Below are 17,255 nucleotides of genomic sequence, written 5' to 3'. Positions count from 1 at the left end.
GGTGGCTCAGGAGAAGCTTATATTATTGAACTGCCTGTGCTCCATTACAAATACCAGAATCATTGCAGCAAGGCCAGGTGCACCTAGTGAACCAAATAAAAGTTGGAATGAGGCAATTCTCCTGAGTCACACACCTCCATGCACCACTACTGGAATGGGTGTGCCTACTGGCTACTTTGGCCAGCTTCAGAAACAGTAGGAGACAAGAAACCTATTTGTCTTCTCACAAAGAGCTTGCACTCATGGTAGTCCTTGGCCAAGCATGAGGTCCTGCTCTTGCACAGAAGTGCAGGAGAAGAGGATGTTCCCTCAGTATCTGGAAATAGCAAACAGCCTTGTGCCTCTGTGCATACAAAGAGTAGAAAACCATGACTAGAGCACAGGGCTTCCTCCTTGTCATATTGCTGTTATCAAAGATGTTAGGGGCATGGGAATGACTTGCATACAATAGATGGGCTTAGGTCACTTAGGAGCCTAGGTAAAGTCACTTTGGCTTTGCTTATTTTCTTTGGACTAGCTTATCGCAAACATTTATGTACTTAAATCCCATTCATACTAACAGCAGTTAGGAACCCGCTTGTCTCTAAGATCTAGAGTTTAATTTCATTTTTAAAGCAACATAAGCACTTAAGAGGAGCATGCACAGGTGTCTGCCTTAGCTGTAGCAATGGTAGAGAACCCTTATCTTCTACTGTTCCCGCTTCTGGCTGCACTTGATGGTGACAAGTAGCTGAACGTCTTGAGACATTAAAGTCGACACACCTCTGCAGGAGCCCACATTCAGTGATGTTTGGAATCATAAATGTGCAAGTCACTTCTCAAGATGCTTCTTTATGCAATACATGCTCTCTGAGCATCCAGGAAAGCAATGGACATTTACCTGTTACAACAGCACTCTGACTGCTGAAAGATGCTTTATGCTAGGTCTTCAGTAGGATTGATCAGACAGTCCTCTGGGACTGTACTACAAAAGAATATTTATGGCATGTATTCAGCAGTATTTGTTAAGTCGGGCTACTGCTGAGTAGAGCTGCCATTAGAGGTACTCCTGGCTGCAACTCTCAGTATCAGTGAAGCTGGATCACTTTATAGCAGCTAGGAGTACAGCCCTTAAATATTGCCACCTGTCTATCACAGGCTGCTCTTGGCAAGTGACCTTTTTCTTTTGCCTTTTGGTCTAGACATTACAGTAGTGGAAACTCTCTTAATTTTAAGGAGTTCATTTTTCCACAGCAGATTTGGACATAGCTTGCATTTGACAAGAAACAGGACTGCTAAAGCTATAGTTTGCAGTCCTAGAAACTCAAGTGCATAGCATGACAAAAATTGTGTATTTTTTTTTTTTCTCTATAGGGATGAGGCCCATTCTCGCCTTTCTATTTTTGTGTTTGTTTTAAAAACAATTCATGCACAGTCAGAGTGGATTAGCCTGCCCAGAAAAGGAAGAGTAATAAGAATGGATTTACTCTACAGGAATGCAGTCGGCGCATCAGAAGCCCTTTCTTAAGCAGGCCTCATTCACAGCAAGGTTGAAATTTTTAGCAGGAGCAATACTGTGACTCATTTGGTGACAACAAATCTCAGAAAACGCTGAAGGATCCTAGGAGTAAATCTCAATTCTTCCAATGAATGTCCTGCTTATTTGAGGGCAGGGGGAGGAAAATACAGACCCTGAAAATTCAGTGATTCTCTTTCAAAGGAGTTTTTTGATCCAAAGGGTTAAGTACAAAACAACTTGAAGTGTGCACTCTCTGTTTAACATACAGCTTGCAGTAGGTAGGATCATGAATGCCCTTATCCTATGGACTTTACATCCAGCTAAAATGCTTAGGGTAATAAACCAATTTTTATTGTTATAGAAGGGCCTAGTTTACAAGCAGATATCTTCTCTTTTTTCTCTCTCCCTGCTTATACTTCTTTATCTTGTTCACAGCCCAGAAACTGCACAAACCAATCTCTCATGCGATCAGTAATACAGTTAAAGTTGTATTTCAGCCTGAGACTAAGCATAGTAACTATAACTGGTTAAAACGCACCCACACACTCTCGCTCTCCCTTCTCCAGGGGTATGCTTCCCTAGAAAATGTCAGCTTCCCAAAATCGAGTTGTTCTGGGAGGCTTGTTGACTTTTGGCCAGTGCCCTGTGGTATGGAGAAGATCCTGACCAACCCTGGCAAGCCTCATTTGCCAGCCAGGCCCTGCTCCCCTGGAAGTGTGTCTGATTCACAGGCAGCTTGCTGCCTGTCCCCCCACCAGCCTGCTGAGGGCTGGCAGGAGCCTGGAAACATGAATTCCCAAGCTTGTTTTTCTTCAGTAAGCTGGATTCTCAGGGTGTCCCAAGTTGCGGCTGCTGTGTAGTATCCCAGATGGTGACACTAAAGTGACAGAGAAGGGTGGCTTTCCCTTCTATGGAGAATTTTTGGAGAGACTTGGGGAAAGAAGAGCATGTCCCAGTTCAGCTAAGTTCTAAATCTTAAAGACAAAAACAAACAAACAAACAAAAAAATCATACTTTCCAAAGCTGAAGACATCAGACAGAAATAATTTGGTGACAATACTGAGGTCCTGTGTCTACATGGCTATGGTTTCTTGACAATCGAGTTGTGATTGTTTCCCCAGAGCTGCACAGAGAAGGGTTAAATTTGGGAGGAGGGTTTTATTTTTTTTTTTTTAAGGAAACTTTGTCTGGGAGAAGACTGCTTGCAAATGCCAGAAAATGGAAAACTGAGAACTCAAAACACAAGTTTCAGGATTCTTTCTTTCTTTCCATCCTTCCCCCCCCCCTTCTGCTCTGTTCCTTCAATTTTTAAGCATTCAACATCCGATCTCCTTTCATTAAGTTTTTAATTGCTTGCCTGAGGGAAAGAGGTTAGGTTTTCCATCTGCTTTTTGATTTTGATATACTGCAGTTTAATCACAGTGAGATCATATTTACTCTAAGGCTATTGTTTGCATGCTTTATTTTTTCCTCCTCCCCCCCCCCCGTTGATGTCACAGAAGGCACACAGCCCTCAGACAGATTTGAAAAGGCCTTTTAAAGTCATGGAACTAGATCACACCCTTCCTTGGGTGGGGGGAAAGGAAACTGGTTATGAGGGTAAAACATACACAGAAAACTTTGCGAGTTAGGGTGTGGTGGAATTTCCCAAAGTATTAATAGGTCTTGAAGGTAAATCAAGGGATGTGGTTTGCATTCCCAGAAAGAGCAAAAGAAAATGGTATTTCAGCACTCCTGTAAAACCCCAGAAACTCAGAGGGCAGGGGAATAAGATCAGGATATGTCAGTGGATCCCTGCTCTGCTTCACTATAAATGTTACTGTCGTTAACCATATCTGCCTTCTATGATAGCTCCAAAACAGGGTGGGTGGTCTGACAACACAGGAGCAGCATGCATTAATCTCAGGGGTGTTCCCCAGGGCTGAGCGAAAGAGTATTACCTCAGATATGCCGGTTTTTAGCATAGCTATGACCTGTTGCATCTCACTGCACAGACTCCAAACAGAAGGTTGCTATGTATTAAAAGGGAGTTTCCACTTCTGTTAAACTCCCCCTACATGCTCACTGAGCACCTCAGAGGTTTTGTGCAATTCAAATGGTGTTTGTGACACAATACATCCATCTTTCACTGGATCAGAAACAGAAGGGGTAAATCAAGTCCTCATTTAACATCTGACCTAAAATTATATTTCTATGATTACTTTTGTAATGCCCAGGAAAGCAGAGCAGCACTCCCACACCTCACATCCCCCCCAACTAAAAACAAAACTGGCCAAGCCAAAACCCAAAACTCAATCAAGAGACAAAAGAATATCATCCAAACAAACAAAGCCTGGCCTTATTGTCCTTCTAGCCAATGTAGAGTTATCTTTTTGTTGCTCTTAATAGATACAGAGACAGAAAACTTTCTTTTCAACTCACTTGTCCAGTCTGAAATGTCAGGCACAGCAATGAGCTGATGCACTCAGTGCAGAACAATGAAGTATTTTATTCACACAGGCCAAAGCTTCAGTTAGGATCTCTTGCTCTAACCTTCATTTTCACATTTTTCCTTTTTTACTTCCTCCCCACCTTTTCCACCCTCCTAATTCCTTCTTTTGGATTCATGCATTTGGATTCCTTCCTAAGTTGCAGGTTAACCGCTGTGCCTCAGTTTCACAAAGTACTTTGCCAACTGCCTGCAAAAAACTGGATACACAAATATCTCCTATTTGCTTAAAATGGAACAGTTATGCTGAAACAAAAAAAAAAAGTGTTCTCAGACCAGAGAGCACTCGCTCGCTCACATGTTTACATTACATTTGAATCCCAGCCTTGGGCAAACTGATGGATCGCATCAGCATCTTGAGCAGGAGTGTGAAGTGCCTGGGCCCTAGTCGGTCTGCTCGCTGCCTGCCTGCCACCCCTGCTGCGTAGAGTATTGTGCTTGCAAAAACTGACTGAGTATATCCAGAGCATCCAGTAGCCATAATGCCTACTTCGGCTTACCCAATGTGAACCAGTAAGGAGGGGACATTCCCATTTTTCATCGTTACTTTCTGCGTAACTGGTCACACTACAAAAAAACCCATCCAGAACAAACTCTGAAATTCAGGCCTCTCAGGCCAGACGGAGGGGCTGGGACAGCTTGGTGGAACACTGAAATAAGACACTTGCCTTTCTTCCCTGCAGACCCAAGGTTTTCCATATCACAACCTCTAGGCAGCTTGGCGTACTTTAGCATGACTGACAGCCTCTTTTCCAGAGATGCATGGGACTAGACGGCAAGGATACTTAGGGTGGATGAAGATATGTCCTCCTTAAAGCTCTGCTCAGGCTGTTAACCTCATAGCTCACTCTCTCATTAGCTGTAAAATCAGCCTTCCAAATCCGTGCATGGAAAACTGCCTTAATTTCCATCCAGCAGGACTTGTAATTATTTGGGCTAGCAACACTTGACCAGAAAAGTATCTGCACTAAAACAAAACTTGTTTGTTTGGGTTTTTTTTTTGGTGGAAGAAAGCAAGAGAGTGCCTAAAAAGTGGAATTGTGGGCTTTGCCTCTAAGAGTCAACTGAAACATTACTATGCTGAGCATTTGCAACCAGGCTCCCTCTTTTGTCATTAGCTGTGAGCCAAGGAAGTTCACAGTTCCCAGAGCCAGCAGGCAGACCCACAGTCTGAATGAGATGCTAAGGGCCTTTCAGAGTCCTCTTGCTTAAGTTGTGGTAACTGCAACACCCTGGTAGTGCAGCGAGCTCTTTCATACATGTTGTGGTAGCGCTTCCTGCCTCCTCTACATAGCTATTGGCTAAAGATAAGAAGTAAGTACCTGCACACAGCTTGTTGCTAGCGATTAGCTGTTACAGGTCTGCACACATGTGGGGGCTGTTACAGCCAAGCAGCAAGGTGCCATTTTGCAGTCCATTCCCCACGTCAGTGCCCACAGGGACATGTCTAAGAACATGCCAGTGCAGCTTTCGGTGTACTAGATACTGCCTTTGCTGCTTGCACTGCCTTCTTCCACATTTGAGGAGACCAGCAACAGACATTTTTCAAGGCTGAATGTCTTACTCAGCGGCCTCTGTCAACTTGTATTAAGTAGCCATCATGAAAAGTTGCTTATAGATAGACCTGCTACCTACTGTGCCTCAATAGTTTCTTTCCTTGCAAACACAGCACAATAAATTCTTTATTTCAGGGGCAGTGACAGTGAGAAACAGAAAAGGAGATGGGAGTTAAAAAGCACCAATGTTAAACTGTCCAATGACTCTTGCACTGAAGCCCTTCTGTCAGAAGGCACAACAGAGCCTGAACTTCCCTCTCTTCTACCAGTACTGCTTGTAGTCAAACTATTTCTCTCAAAATAAAAAACTCAACTCTGTTGGATTCTCAGATCGGTTCTTCAGTCTCACAGGCAAATCATTACTATTAGGCCTATTACAACCACAAGGGTACGTAAATGCTTAAGCTTACTTTGGAATGACAGTGATTAATTTTAAAGAAACCTAAAGCACAAACAAGGGGTAATGAGAGAGGGGAATTATTAAAAATATTATGTGATGGATAATCCATCACATAAAATAAATCCAACCAAAGTGAAGCTACTGGTTTGTGCATACACTCCTTTGGGGTGTCTCTCCCTACCTTTCCTTCCTTTGTTCCTCTCTTCCTTCCTTCTACCTAAGCTAGCTAAACATAGAAGAGAAGCCATTTTGCATTTTAAGAAACAGTTTATCCAATAATAGAAAAAAGGGGTCCCACCCTTTTTCAGTTTAAGGGCAACGGTGATTTCCCTGCTTCTATTTTCACATAAACTCTACACATAGGAAGCAGTATTTAAAAACAAGACAAAGCAGAACAAAAGAACACACCCCACCAGCCAAGCACAGAGCAGGGATCAGTATCCACAAGCCTGCGTGCTCTGGAACATCCTCATATTGCACCTCTGAGGGAAGCGACTGAAATTCTTCGAGCTTATGGTTGGTTGAACCTTTTCCTCGAGCGTTCATTCATTGCAGAGCTGGCTGAGGAGTCAAGTCAGCAGCCCTACACTAGGAGCTTGGCACCACAACACTCAGCCCTTAAAGAGTCCATTGTATTTAATTTCATAGCGTGTCATTTATTATTCCTATGTTTGCTTCCATGGCTGTGGGCACCTCACACGCTCTTGTTACCCACGTCACTGGATGCGTTTACTCTAAGAGAAAGAGTAGATGTTTCCACCACTCTCCTTAACTCTTGCCTCTTCCGCCACTCAGCCTCATCAACAAACAGCCTTTTCATCCTCCAAGCCACGAATTACAGAATTCTATCTGTTCCCTTCGTTGCAGAGAAGGCCAACCAAAACAGATCATATTTTTCAAGGTGTTTTCATGCATCTTTATTCAGCTGCAGGCATGTTAACCACCAATTGCAGTCGATTAAGAAGAGAGGAGACACCTTTGACTGTTCTATAGTAGACCTCATTTATGGATCTGAATCTGGCCTGTAATCCCATCAGCATCTGAGAAGAAAAATAATTTAGAGTTGTACTTTTTTTTGCTTCAGGTTCTCCAAGTAGAACAGCTGACAGCTTTCAGGGCAGCATCTTTTGCTCTTAGTCAGGTTTTACTAGGACATGCATCCTGGACACAAAAAGAGAGAAGAATCTAAGGTGTGCAGAGAATACAAATTACACCTTTCCACGGTTTATCTAATGGACTTGCAGCTGGCATTAAAGGAAAATTTGGACAGAAGTTTAAAATCGCAGGTTTACTTTACCTAGAGAGAGCTTGAAAGCTTTACTTTTGTCTCAACCAATGTAGAATGTTGGGACCACAGGCACTGTAATCTGCATTTAATCTAGAGAGTATCCATTCCAGTTTTAGTTCTTTTAGACAGTTTCTGACACAAGGCATTGACAAAGTCTGCTGAGCCTTTTCCTCCAGCACATTCTAGCTGAAATCCCCAGGTAGCAGTCATTAGGGTCAGGCTCCCTTTCGCTTTGACCTGCTGGTGTCTGGAGTAGCACTTTATTTAACAGAAGACTGAAAAACTTCCTTTTTTTCAGTGATTTTACAGAAGATGCTTTCTACTGCACTCAAGAGGCCAAGGTTAAGAGGAATTTAAGCTTCTTGAGAACAAATGTTTTTTTTTTTTTTGTTTTGCCTGTACAGAGTATTAACACAGTGGGGGCCTGACCCTGGCTTCAACTTCCAAACATCCCAGTATTACTAGCAAGGCTTGAGGATACAAAAGCTGACCTGAATCTTTCCAGTCAGGGATTAGTTGTAGAGAAGCACTCATTAATTGGAGTATGGCTGCTGTAACACAGAGGGCTCAGGAGAATGGAGCTGTATATAGACCACAGGTACTTTCAGATTTTGAGAGCACCACTGCACCTATCATGCAGCTGATTTAATTGGACCGAAGGAGAGCAACAGAGACTTCCATCCTTAATCTTATTTAAAGAAGGTGGTAGCTGCCAGTATGTTCATTTTATGAAGCATGGCTGATTTCTATGGCAAACCAAAATTTTTTCCCTATCTAGGATCAGATCGTTTCTCCCCTGCCATTACATAACTTGAATTTGTAGTTCTGAATCTATTGCCCTCCTTTTTTTTTCCTCTTTGTATTAGAAATATAAAGGGACTTCTGTGCAGCTTGTCTTGGAGCTTGTTTTGGCAACTGGCAAGTTTCTCATCAGCCCTTTCTCTATTGCCAATTTGTTTAGGAAATGGATGAGGGTTTTTTAGCACTTAGTCATACAAAAAGGTCACTGCAGTGCCTTTGCCTTCTCGTATCAGATGTTAGTGCTTCTTTGGTGCCTATTTCACAGACAGATGAGTGACAGATCCATGCCTCTAAAAGCAAGTCCAATTAATTCCAGATAACCCTTCCCAGCTGATGAGTCCAATGAGAGAGAGTGTTGTGAGATGTGAGCTATGATGCCCACAGTATCCAAAAGTTATTAGAATTTGTCAGATCAATCCAGATAAAGCCTACAAGTGTTGAGGGTTGTCTTCGATCAGGACTTCTTTCTGTGTGTGGAAAAGTAGAGACTATCATTTTGATCACCACAGCAGGTTAAAGGTACCTCTGTGGTTTTCAAAAGCTTTCCTGATGATCTTCTGCGGTGACAATTTCATTTTTCTCAAGACTGACTCAGCTGACTAATGAAAGCAACAGTGCCATTGTTCCTGAAGCTCATATTAAGAAATCCTGTGGAGGAAGAACAAAGTCAGGGAAATACTGAAGACACAGAAGGTTTGCTTAGCAGGAACAGTGCCTACATTGCTGGCAACAAGCAACAGGCTTAGTGTTTGTGGTCCCAGTGCTTATTTGCTTATTTGGAGGAATATTTTGCCTGCTTCACTGCTCCATCAGTGACTGATGCTGGTAGCATGGCTCTGGGCTATTTAAAAGGCCTTGGGGAAATTGCTGTGAAACAAGTGGCAACCAATTAGTATAATTCACATGCTGGTGCCTGAGTTAACACTGACAACAAGAATCTGAAGCTGTTTGCAGCAAAGTAGTTCTTGAAGCACATCCAGAAAGTATTAACATGCTGCACGCCAGGTGGTGGGAAGGTCACTGGGACAGAGATAATGAGCAACTGGAAAAAAAAAAATTCACATGGGAACTTTTATCTGCTCTAATTCTACCACCATTCCAGCTTTGTTCCAAGAATTGCTTTGCTGTAGAAGCTAAATCAGGCTTTTCAAATACCTTTAATCACCAAAGTATAGAAGAATAAGCATTTATTGTTGATTTTGCCTGCTTGTTTTGTGTCCCCCCTGTAATCTTCCTCCTTCTTGAAACAACATCCTCTGCAAAAGTCTCCTTTAAATAGTCAGTTGCACAGGCTGGGCTAGTCACGTTAGTAGATTTCGCCTGTGAAAGACGAATTAGAAAGAAATGTAGAAAGATAAGAGATTAACTTGAATATTCAGACTAGACAGGAGCTTTTCTTTTCTGAGCTCCTTGGGCTCAGCTAAGCAGCCAGGTCAACACGGCAAGAGCATAGATGTAGTGTTCAAGAAGAGACCACTGGTTTTGACCATGCTAAAGAATAATTTTACAGTTCTGCCAAGGCATGGACAAAATTGCTCCCTGCTTTATCTCTCTTCGCATTTCTTAGTGTTGTTGACTGATGAGCTGAGTAGACGTACATCAGAGAGAATAGTGGGCCCCAGTGCTGCTGTTTACATGGGAGTTCAAAATGGCAGTCCTGCTTTTCCAAGCCAAAGCTTAATTTATACTGACCTCACTAATGGTGCTGATGAAAGGCAAAGCCAGTGTTTCTCATGCATTTGAAAGCTGATCCCCCATTCAGAGAAGAGAAAACTGATCTCACGTACCCTGTTTCAACACCACGTCTTGGAAAAAGCATATTCATCTACGTTTTATGTGATATCTGAGCTTCCCCTTTCTCCATCCACCAGTCAGTCCTTCATACAACCTCTTGGCCGTATGCTACACTTAAAAGTTGAACTGAGCAAGGTCAAATGGAACTCTGCTGTCTTGATGAAGCACAGAGATAAGGAAAAAAAAAAATCAGTGTGTGTCAATGGGACAAGATACAACAAGTGGGGGATAAAAAAAAAGTTTTGTTATATCCAAGAAGGAGGATAAATATGACAGATAAAACCACTAAACTGTACTTGACACTGTCCCTTTAAGAGAGGGAAGATAAATCTTCAAGGCAGCTGCATATCCTATCTTACAGTGGATTAGCACCATTTCAGTGTGTGTACTACATCCAAATACTTTAGCTAGAATACTCCAGATCCAGGGCTCCCTATATTTTTTCAAGTGCTTACAATTACTTTATAACCGTCTCTGCTGACTGTCTTCAACGAAAAGCAGGCAGGCATGGAGCAGTTGTTGCCAATGCATTTGGAAACATCACCAGAGCCAAGAAATTAAGTGTTGACGGCCTTTGTGAGGGGTCCAAGAACGTCAGTACAGACAGCCTGCCTACTTTCCATCGAATACCTAAGCTTGGCCAATTATTCAGAACTGGATGTGCCATACAGGCCTGTAAAGAAAGAGGGAAGGGAGCTGATTCAATCCGTGAGAGGAGATGGCGCTTGTTAGTAACACATCTGTACCTCACAGACCACAATCTTACATCAGCTCGGAGTTGGCTTAAAACTTCTTAGCAGAGGTACTGCTGGTAGCATAGCCACAACAAAACGGAGGTCAGGGCAAGCTGCAAAGCCTGCCTGAAACACTAGGCAAATACTTGGGGGTAGACCTGTGTGAAGTTCCCTGTACTAGTATTACTGCTCCACTTGACATCATCAAGCAAAACGCATATAAGTATGCTTAAATATGTTGACACAGGTCAAAGACACTCCTTGGCTGCCGTTAGACTTCTCCCAAGTTACATATAGACGCACTTTATGGTAATGTTTGGTACCTAAATTCTTGCACTCTTTGACATAAAGACAGGCCCACATAGATTGGTACAGCTTTCCCAGTGGCAAAGGCATGACTCCTCTGGAGTCACTGGACACATTTTTTAAATAATGTTCTCTTCTAGATCTTTCTACAGAGAGTGGGACTCTGAGGAACCTTATCCTTTGAGGTTGGTTTTTTTTTTGGTGGTGGTGGTTTTGAGGCAGCAAGGGGGGAGGAAGCTTTTTACCTATTAAGCTAGCGCTATGCTGCACTGTGCCACCAAGGAAGTTTACAGAAAGAATGAGAAGGCACAGAGCTACATACCAACATGAGCATTGTAGTTCAAAAACTATGACATTTTGTCAATTTGTATTTTAGGCTGGTTTTTCCTCGCAAGGTGGTCTACAGATCCCTGACATTAAGGAGCCTGCAGGTGGCAGCTAAGAAAAGCCAGCCCACTGTCTTTACACTAATGGGATCTGCACCTCTACTGGAAAGTCTTTTGGGACCCTGCAAATGTAAAAATGTTTGGAAACAACTGCTCTGGATTATGTCCCTGAGCGTCTTGTTCAAGTTTTATTTTAAATATCAGCTGGCTAGCTGTGGCAGTACACAGAGCATATTAATAGGGAAATCGATGTCAAGAGATGAAGGTACAAGCCCCCAGTCACAGGAAGAGAATCTCAATGCCAAGAGCAGAACTCTCCTGACTTCTGTCCAGGTGAACAGACCATGTAAAGAGCTTCTATCTGACCTAGTATTACTGGAAAAGTTCTCACTAGCAGTATTGCTAATGCATAAGCCTCTCATTTCTCCAAACTGGGACAGAGGAATTCTGTGCTGCATTATTTTCTGTGTTATTTTGATTTCCTGCACACTTCTTTTTCAAATTCAGTTCTTATTTCTCTCCCCCTAGAATGTGCTTGAAGTTTTAGAAAAATTCTAGCTTGTTTGTTCATTTGTTTGTCTTGCCCTTCTTTCTCCACAGAATCTTATGGCAAGAGCCCTGTACGATAACGTCCCTGAATGCGCAGAAGAGTTGGCCTTCCGCAAAGGAGACATTTTGACGGTGATAGAACAGAACACCGAAGGTCTCGAGGGATGGTGGCTCTGTTCCTTACATGGCCGGCAAGGCATTGTTCCAGGCAACCGTGTGAAACTCCTGATAGGTCCAGTGGTACAGGACAGTCCTGCCCAGGATATGTCCAATTCAGGATTGATGCATCAATCCTTCAACCAGCAAAAGATCTACCAAGTGCCAAGCTCACATGCCTCAGCACGGGACCCTGTCTACCAAGTGCCACCTTCCCATCTGAATCAGGGAATTTACCAAATACCCACTGGTCACGGTCTAGTGGGACAAGATATTTACCAGGTGCCACCCTCCATGCAGAGATGTATTGACGGTCCAGCTTTGACTAACAAGGTGCGTGCATTTGCTTTCATGTCATAGCTCCAAAGCAGATCACTTGTGGTGACCACCAATGAAATGGTTAATGTCTAGTGATAGCCTGTGGGGGGTGTGTGTGTGTGTGTGTGTATATATATATATATATATATTTATCCTTCCTGTATCTTAACTATATAAAGTTACAGCAGTAACTTTACTGCTGTGGGAGGAAAAGAAAGGCCCAGTTCTTAACAGCTTGCTTAATTCACAGCTGAGATACACAGTAGAGCATTTCAGAGCTGTGCTATTGCAGCTCCTAAAGGTGAGGGGAAGTATGTGATCTTGTGTCCTCACAGGCTCCCCAGGGAGGCTGAAGCACATCTGGCCTATGGCACTCCTGCATTATACGCTCAAAAGAGAGCTACTGCGGTAAGATCAACTCTCCCACAAATTAAGGAACAGTTACATCATCTGCCCAAGTAATTTTTGTTTAATTAAAAATGATGTACTGCCTTGCTGCAGAAGTCCCGATGGGTCTAAACTACTAAGAGAAAGCAGTGATTGACGAGACAAGGGCCATACTTGGAAGAGCGAGGGAGTAAGAGGATGGTTATAGTGAGGGATGTTTTAATACCAAACCTAAAGTTTATGAGAGTGCACTTGATGTTTATCTACAGCTAAATTTCTTGATTGAAAGTGGGAGCTGCAACAGCTCCATAGTGCAGCCATTGTTGCAGCAGCTGAGAGCTCCCAAAGCTCCAGTGAGAGGTGTTGCGTTATGTGGGTCCCCCCTTATTCCTTCTGTCCCTCTCAGGCTCTCCCCATCTCCTATCACTCCCTCAATTTTACCTTCACAGGGTACGTGCCAGGCACCCTGGTGGCACACAGTGCCTTCGTGGCTGAAAAGGGTTAGGGAAAGTACCTGAGGGAGAAAGGAGATTCTCCCGGCCTTCCAGACCCCTTATTGCCAAGCCAAGAAGTTGTTCCTACAGTCCTTCCATTCCCAGCTCAACAGCTCCAGCTATTAGCATCCTCCTTACCTTTAGAGCTTAAAGCATAGTATTATATCCAGTTTATGTGAGCAGATGTCGTCTCTGTCAGGAAGTTCCTGACTGGTTTAAACTTTCATCTCCTAATTTAGATTGGAAAGACAGTCTGTTTCAGGTTTTTCCCCTGCCTCACCCCCAACTCAGCCTTTTTAATATCAGGCCTTTGGAAGATGTCTTCTGATGCTTTTATTTCCTTGCTATAATTTCATTTTCCTTGATAAGAATAAATGGATTTTTTCCTTCTGAGCAAGAGGAAAAGATCTGTGAAATCATTCCAAGTCAAGTTATAAAGAGGTTTGTTTGCTCAGCTTTTCCACAATTATGCTTTGTAGGGTGTGCAGGAAGATAAAATGAGAAAATTGCACTTGCTGCACAGGTAGAGATAGGATCTTTGTTGGAGCAATTATGTGGGTTTTCTTGAGAAATCTCACATCTTTTCTCTCCTTTTCTCCTTTCTCTGTAGACTAGATAGAGTGAAATCTTTTTCAGGGGCAGTACAGTTTACCTATCCACAGTAGCATTTAGATACCCTCCAAGGTAGTTAGTGAACACCTGGTAAATAGCCTATTGATGTGACAGCACAGAAGAGATCACATTTTAATGTATGTCTGCATGAAACATTACAGTGCTATGCAGAGATGCCTCAGCTAGCCAGCTTGGGCCACAGGAGATGCACCATACTGCAGAGCTGTGCTGAAGTCTGTTGGGAATCCCAAGATACTAGCTCGGAATAAGTGCTATGTACTTTAATTTTAGGACCTGACCTGCCTATTACATGACCATTAGCATAGTTTACTTAGCATAATGCAAGGGTGTGTGTACTCTGCACAGCGTAAGCCTGAAAGGAAAAAATTCTCCAACTGCATGAAAAGTCTCTTCTCCCTCTCTCCACCTCCACTGAAACTAATAGGACATTCTGCATAAACCTGGTTGCTACAGGGACTGTGTTAAAACCCTAGATACACTGAGAAAATTAAAACAAAGATTTCAGTTAAGTGCAAACTTCTTGATGAGATGCAAAAATCAGAGGCACGAAAGCACCTGTTTTCTCTAAGTTTCTGCCTAGAAATTTTTCAGCAAGTTTGAATATGCATTTTTCTGAATTCAAGTCACCTACTTCAGAAAATTAAGACCATTTATTTGGCTGACTTATAACTTGTTTCATTTAATTCCGTGCAACCTATGAAAGGTCAGCTATGCTGCATAAAAACAAATGGCTATGCTGCCAACTGTAGAATAAACTAAACTCGCACATTTACAAAGCATTTTACCCTCAGCAAAGTAGCTACCAACCTGCTTAGCACTAACCAATTCTTGTTACTTAGGATAGGATCGCTTTAATCCTGACTTTAAATTTATTTAGCTTAAGAGTCCTGAGACTCAATATTCACTGTGTATTAGTGGCAGGCTTGCTGGATGGCAAACCTCATGGCAGTGTCCTGCTTGATCAGAGGCAGACATGTCTCTGGTCCCTTGGAAGTGCTCAGTTCTACACTAAGAAGAGCCCATTGGGATTGAAACCATGATAGACGAGAGAACTGTAAGGTTTTCAATCAGGGAAGAGTCTGAGGTAAAACATACTCCATTCTTTATCATCATAACTTTGCAAAAACTGATTTTTACTGCTACAGCTGCAACTATCTGCTAATGCCTTTGTGAAAGAAAAGCCTAATTAAGGGGAAGCACTTTAGCACTTGTCTCCTTTGTCTGAGGAAACAGTCTGTCTTCCAAATCCTCCTCCTCCTCTAGGGATCAGTAAAACAATCCTTAGTATTAAGGAAAGCCGGAAATCTTGAAGATTTGATTTTGGGAATCTTTGCTTTGACTTCCAAAATGATGAATCTCTTTTCTCAGACTTGTGACACCTGCCCCAATGGCTTAAGTGAGCCACTCTGCCTCCTTCCATGAGCAGACACGGCTGGTCAGCAAGCTGTACATTTTGGCAGTTTTAAGGACGTTGAAAGGTTTTGCTATGCTGTCGTCCTATATGTAAGCCTTCTCCCTTCCCATAGCAGTAGCTAGAGAAGACCATGTCCTCTAGACACCATTATAAGCAGGACCAAGCAACAGTTTTATCCTATCCATTTCTGTGCACGTTTGCCTGTTTTCTTTGTGCAAATGTGTGGTTTGGCTGCCGTACAAGTTTTACAGGCAAAGCTTAGGAGCTGCTGTCAGGCAGGAATTGTCTAGCCTCAAGCAACAGTAAATCAACAGCAGGCATGTTATAAAGCTGTGCTGAGGTAACACATCTCATTAGCCCGAAAGGCAACGCAAGTCAAAAAGGAGTCCTGAGGCAGGTAATTATAATGACGAATTGATTCTGGCCAAGCTAGTTGTTGACAGCAGAGCTGTATCGGCTCCTTCTATCAAATAAAAATACCACCTTCTAAAACTTACCCTACAAATGACAGAGATAATGAGGGATGGTTTAAAATTAGCCTTGGTTAGCCCCAAGCTTTTATAGCTGTGCTGCAAGTTTAGTCACAAAATGGTTACACCCCTAAGTGTGAAGAGTGTCTGAGGAGAATAAAGATACGAAAGCTGTATCTTAGAATTTATTCTTTCTTTTTGTGCTCTGCCTTCAAACTTACTCTCTTTTGCTGCAACCAGCAAAGAGAAGGAGCCTTCAAACAAATCTGACATTCCGGAAACCTGGGTTTTATCTTTGCCATAGACTCCTGCATAGTCTCGAGTGGTGTTTTTGCACCTCAGCAATCTCATCTGCAAAATATGTGGGGTAATTATGAGGGAATTCATTCTGTACAGACTGCTTTGAGAACATCCTTTGGGAAAGGTGCTGTCAAAGCACAAAGTCTGTTTTGCATCTGTGATTAATCATTAGTTCACACATGAGCTTTAAACTGGGGAAAGCTACATGTAAAAAAAGTCACCACTGTAATTTAAACACTCTTTTTCTGGTTCAGTGTTTCCCCTAACGGATCTGTTGTGCTGTCTCTGCCATCCTGAAAATAGCATTGGCCAAAAAGTTTAAGGGAAACATTTCCTTGTTGTAAAACAGTTTTGACAAATTCTGAAAGCTTTCTGTAGGAACCAGTAGCTTTCAGGAAAACTTTTGATCAAGGGAAATCAGCACAAAACAGAATATGAGGCTGATGCACCACAGCTGTCCGACCAGGGTAGAGGCTGCACTGCAGGGGTTACCAGCCCTGAACCACAGGTCCCACAAGGCATGGACTAACTCAGGCAAACAGAGATTAATGCCAACTTGGAACACATCAGCTTTTTTGTTTGTTGGTCTGTTTGAATTAGAACTTTACAGTTCAGGAAACACTCAGATTTATCCACCTTTTAGAAGTGGATAAAGCAGAATAGGGAAGGAACTCTCATTCACACGCGAGCATCCCTGACCTATTTCCAAGTATAAACATGCCCTTGACAGAAAACCCCGCCATCCTGCGACCTCCACCTTTTTCAAGAGTTCACTGCCTTCAGCAGGAGGTTTGGGTAAACCACAGCTAAAGGAATGGACCTTGTTCCCTGGTCTTTATTTGTGTTAGAGTCATGTTGGTTGAATCCATGAGAAAGTGGAAACACCACCCCACAAGCAGCACCACCCTGACAGTTGTGGCACAGACTTCAGTAGCAGAAGCCAGTTAGCCACGTTAGGACGTTTTTCCCTTCCAATTAAACAAGTACTGTCTTAGCTGTGAGGAAACAAATGGCAGCATATAACGTTTGTTCCAAAAATAAGCCTGCCTTTACATTATTATCTTTTTTCTTGCCTATTTTCACATTTATGAAGCAAGAAGAGACATTAAGCATAGTAAAGAGTTGTGTGGCAGATATATTTTGTCATCAAAAAACAACAGGAGCATATCTAATATTTTGTAGTTTGTTGGCAAAATGTATTTACATTCCAAGATAGAATAACGTCCCCATTTACCCTCAAGTCTGAAATACCACAGCTTCCTGTGATATGGTTTACTTAAATG

General features: G+C 42.6%; 1 protein-coding gene across 4 annotated transcripts in view; it reads left to right on the top strand.

Moving 5' to 3' along the window:
- The window catches only part of NEDD9 (neural precursor cell expressed, developmentally down-regulated 9), a 79,226-nt gene that overhangs the window by 42,899 nt on the left and 19,072 nt on the right, over positions 1-17,255 (top strand). For 2 of the 4 annotated variants that reach the window (XM_076330534.1, XM_076330533.1), the window contains exon 2: positions 11,852-12,289. In XM_076330534.1, the coding sequence (XP_076186649.1) occupies positions 11,852-12,289 (438 nt within the window). Of the gene's footprint in view, positions 1-11,005; positions 11,051-11,531; positions 11,585-11,851; positions 12,290-17,255 lie in introns of those variants that run through there. The other 2 variants (XM_076330535.1, XM_076330536.1) reach the window with 2 other exon arrangements.

The sequence above is a fragment of the Aptenodytes patagonicus genome, chromosome 2 (assembly GCF_965638725.1).
Source record: "Aptenodytes patagonicus chromosome 2, bAptPat1.pri.cur, whole genome shotgun sequence".
Taxonomy (NCBI): domain Eukaryota; kingdom Metazoa; phylum Chordata; class Aves; order Sphenisciformes; family Spheniscidae; genus Aptenodytes; species Aptenodytes patagonicus.
The sequence above is the reverse complement of the archived record's forward strand: the minus strand, read 5'-3'. Positions and strand labels throughout refer to the sequence as shown.